This window comes from Eptesicus fuscus, chromosome 17 (genome assembly GCF_027574615.1).
Source record: "Eptesicus fuscus isolate TK198812 chromosome 17, DD_ASM_mEF_20220401, whole genome shotgun sequence".
NCBI classification, from domain to species: Eukaryota; Metazoa; Chordata; class Mammalia; order Chiroptera; family Vespertilionidae; genus Eptesicus; species Eptesicus fuscus.
In genome coordinates, this window is record NC_072489.1 from 42,457,733 (window position 1) to 42,461,751 (window position 4,019).

The 4,019-nt window shown below is 47.2% G+C and overlaps 1 protein-coding gene across 6 annotated transcripts in view; it reads right to left on the minus strand.

The window, feature by feature from the left end:
- CHUK (component of inhibitor of nuclear factor kappa B kinase complex) overlaps window positions 1-1,670 on the minus strand; it is a 40,557-nt gene extending 38,887 nt beyond the window's left edge. For 5 of the 6 annotated variants that reach the window (XR_008558827.1, XR_008558826.1, XM_054729314.1 and 2 more), the window contains exon 1: window positions 1,511-1,670. Coding sequence is in view for 3 of the 6 variants with exons in the window: in XM_054729314.1 (XP_054585289.1) it covers window positions 1,511-1,615 (105 nt within the window). In the remaining 3 variants the exon portion in view is untranslated. The other variant, XM_054729315.1, reaches the window with a different exon arrangement.
- Window positions 1,671-4,019: the final 2,349 nt, after the last annotated feature.

Sequence of the window (4,019 nt, forward strand, 5' to 3'; positions counted from 1 at the left end):
CAGCAGCAGGAGCTAACATCTAAGGGCTTATCATGGGCCAGATACTGTACTTAGCTTTACACACATTATCTTATTTAACTCTCAAACAGACTCATATGCATTGTTGTGACCATTTTACGGATGCCCAAACAAAGGGTATATGGCAGGGGTCATTAGTCCAGGGTCTATATATCAAAAAGGTCTGTGAATGTCTTTCAGGAAAGCATGAACTTCCTCAAATGGCAATGCATAAGGTTGCGTGGATGTGCCTCTGTACATTTTTTCTGAGAAAATGGTTCTGTTTTTATAGGTGCATCAAAAGGTCAAACATGCCCTGGCCAGTTTGGCTCAGTGGATAGAGTGTCGGCCTACAGACTGAAGGGTCCCAGGTTCGATTCTGGTCAAGGGCATGTACCTTGGTTGCGGGCACATCCCCAGTAGGGGGTGTGCAGGAGGCAGCTGGTCGATGTTTCTCTCTCATCGATGTTTCTAACTCTCTATCCCTCTCCCTTCCTCTCTGTAAAAAGTCAATAAAATATATTTAAAATAAAAAAAGGTCAAACATGATTATTAACTGCTGCTACATTGGTTAAACATTTTTTATTAAATCAATGCAAAATTCCCAAGTGGGATGTTAGCTGTCTTCCATCCACTAGACTAGAGCATCTCACCCTCAATCTATCTCCTTTACCTGGTGAAACCATGATCATGTTCAACAGTGGCTCCTCATACTGTTCCCCACCTGGAACCCATTCCCAATTCCAAAGCCTATCTGTGTTTCCAAAAGCTTACCGGTGGCCCCGCCATGAAACCTTCTTTGTCCACTCCAGCCCCACTGACATCACATGGTCTCCAAGCACACACAAGTACACACACATTCCAACAGGAAGCCCCCTCTTCAGCCCCGTTTTCTCATCCCCTCGTGCACACTCTTTTGATGTGCATCTGCTTCACCCACCCTGACACTCTACATTCCCGGGGACACATGCACAGTACACGGTCACACTCGTAAACACCTTGTCTCGTCTTGACACTTACACTATGAATTCTTCCTAATAGTTCTCACACACGCACACCTAGGACCTCACTCACCTGGCTCACAATCTCTCTCTCTCACACACACACACACACACACACAATCTCTCTCTCTCTCTCTCTCTCTCTCTCTCTCTCACACACACACACACTCTCTCTCTCACACACACACACACACACACGCTCACAATCTCTCTCTCACACACACACACACATCTCTCTTTCTCTCTCTCACACACACACACACACACACACACGCTCACAATCTCTCTCTCTCTCTCACACACACACAATCTCTCTTTCTCTCTCTCACACACACACACACACGCTCACAATCTCTCACACACACACACGCACACACACGCGCGCTTGCTGGCTGGCCCCCAATACTGCCCAAGGTCTCACCGACAATCTTTCACAAACTGACAGCCGCGGGGTTCCACAGACGCTCAAACAAACCCCCGCCGCCGCCGCTCCCTCGCGCGCACCGCCTCACCCGATGCTGGTACAGGCAGACGTTTCCGAAGCCGCCGGTGCCCAGCCGCTCCCGCATCTCCCAGGGCCCGCCCGCGCCCGGCCGCAGCCCCGGGGGCCGCTCCATGGGGCGGGAGGGCGAGCGGCCTCGGATTCTACCCGCTGTTCCAAGGCCGGTTCCGGGCCGCGGAGGCTCGCGCGTCTTTCTTCTCGCGATATCGAGGCGTCACTTCCGGTGACTGCCACAGGGAAAGCCCCGCCCACGTTTTCCCCGGGAGTCGCCGCTACCTAGCGGGAGTGAAGGTGGGCGGAAAAGGTGGGCGCTTTGCACCCGGTGAGTATCCCGGACATTTTCCTAGCTGAGAGAACCCACTTGTGGTTTTTTTTCCAGTCTCCAAAAGTGTAAGATCTCTCCAGGCCGTACGTTCCCTTCCAGTCACTTTCCAAACCAGTCTGTCCGTATTGGTCTCCTAACCTCACACCGTCTCCACCCTATCACCTTCACACCTCTACCGTCTATGCGTCAACCCGTCACCCGCTGAGCTGGCACTGGCCAAGGCCGTCAATGATTTAAATATTGAGGAATCTGAAGAACTAGAAAGAATCCTGCGCTAACAGGCCCACTGATGCATTAGCCTTCATAGTTCGCCTTTTTTAAATTAAATGATTAATCATCTTCCATACACTAGTCAGGCTCAGCTCTTCTGCTTGACTTTTATACACTGTCCCAGGATAGCCCCTGTATCCCAAACGACTCAAGGATGTGATGCTGTTCCAGAGTAAAGAATGTTGCTTCTGGCTTCGGCAGCTGTTCCCCAAACGCCTCACAGAGCTTGCTGTCAAGTTACGGGTTTGCCAGTGCCCTAGTTTCTCATTGTGGGGATTATGTCATGCGTGATCCAGGGTGCCGAAGAAAGGTTCGGGAATACTGTTGGTGCAAAAGGAAGTCCTTCCAGTGGCGGATTGCTTTAGCTTAGGGGAACCAGCTCCCCATTTTTGCTTTGAGTGGGTCATACACTCCCATAATTGGGGCATCTCCTTAATCACTTCAGGTATGACAATCAGCATGGACTCAAATTCTCTGAAGAAATGTATCAGTTGCATTAAGCTGAGTGTCCTTTGAGATCATGTACACTTGGACCATCATTTGCACATCTCAGCCTATGAACTCAGTACTTGGAATTCCTACTAACACTTCGTGACACACCCGACGTAACATGTAAGATGTTTAAAGGTGGGTACATTGTTTGTACCACAGTGCTTTGAAAGCACTGAATCTGCGTCTGGTAGAGCAAATGTGTCTCGTCACCAAAATCCTTGAATAGTGCAATGAGATTGTTGAGCACTGCACGATACAAAACGAGTCATGTTATAGTTCAACAGTAATGTGTGTGGTATTGGAAATTCTGATTTCCCATATGTGCTTGGTAGCCATGGTGCTGGAGTATCAGACTTGGAGGTGATTGCAAATGGCACCTCTAAGAATACTTACCTTAGAGCTGGGCAGCCTGCACTGATGACTGTGATGTAGATTGTACTATCATTTGCTAGGTGTACAGCATATCTAGCACTGGAGTGTCCGATCTCCACAGGTGTGGCTGAAATCTAATTATCACTTGGAAGAGCCAGGGAGACATGCTGAGGACGTGAGGATTCTGATGATTGGACTGACCCTGATCTTTGCAGGAACCTGGTTTCCTATAGCTCACTCTTTGCACATCCCATTCACATGGATATTGCATAGGTTTTTGTTTTGTTTTTTTAATCCTGGGCTGATTGATGGACTCCATAAATTCAAGTTGGCCAATCTGTTTTTTCATGCATAAAATGGAGGTAATAGTACCTACCTCACAGATATTTTGTGAGGATTAAATGAAATAGTGTCTAGGCCACAAGTGCCCAATATATAGGAGCAATTCCTTTTCTTTTGGCTTTCAAGATATGGCATTCTCCTGTAAAGTCTGTCTCTGCTCCTTCTCCATATACTTGTTGGGTCACTCTACTTCCAAGGTAGTCATCTTCAGCTTCGGACTGTATTCACTCTATCTTATTTTCATCCAGTCTCATCATTTCACTTGTGGCCAATACCCTGATGAGCCCCAAAGCCCTATCACCAATCTAGATCTCCATGAGTTTATAACTATCCAACAGCACACCAAAACTCAACATATCTAAAGTAGAATTCTTCTTAAATCTGTTCCTTATCTTCCTAATTAGACTATAAATTCTGGGACAACAGAGACCATGTTAGGACATGGCTATACTCCTAGAGCTTAAAAAAAATGCCTGGCACATAGGCATTAAGTATATGCTGTAAGACTGAATAAGCTTTTTTATATCAATAAAATGAATGCTATAAGAAAAATGGCAAAGGCCCTGGGTCCCTTCTCCATCCTAAGTTGCTTAGGGAGAAGCCACCTGTGAGATCCTGGGATAACAGCTGGGCCTAAAGCCCTGGTTCCTCCTATTAGACACACACCCTACTTCATTTCAATGGTTATAGATAACATCAAGATAAGGTACCTCCCAAG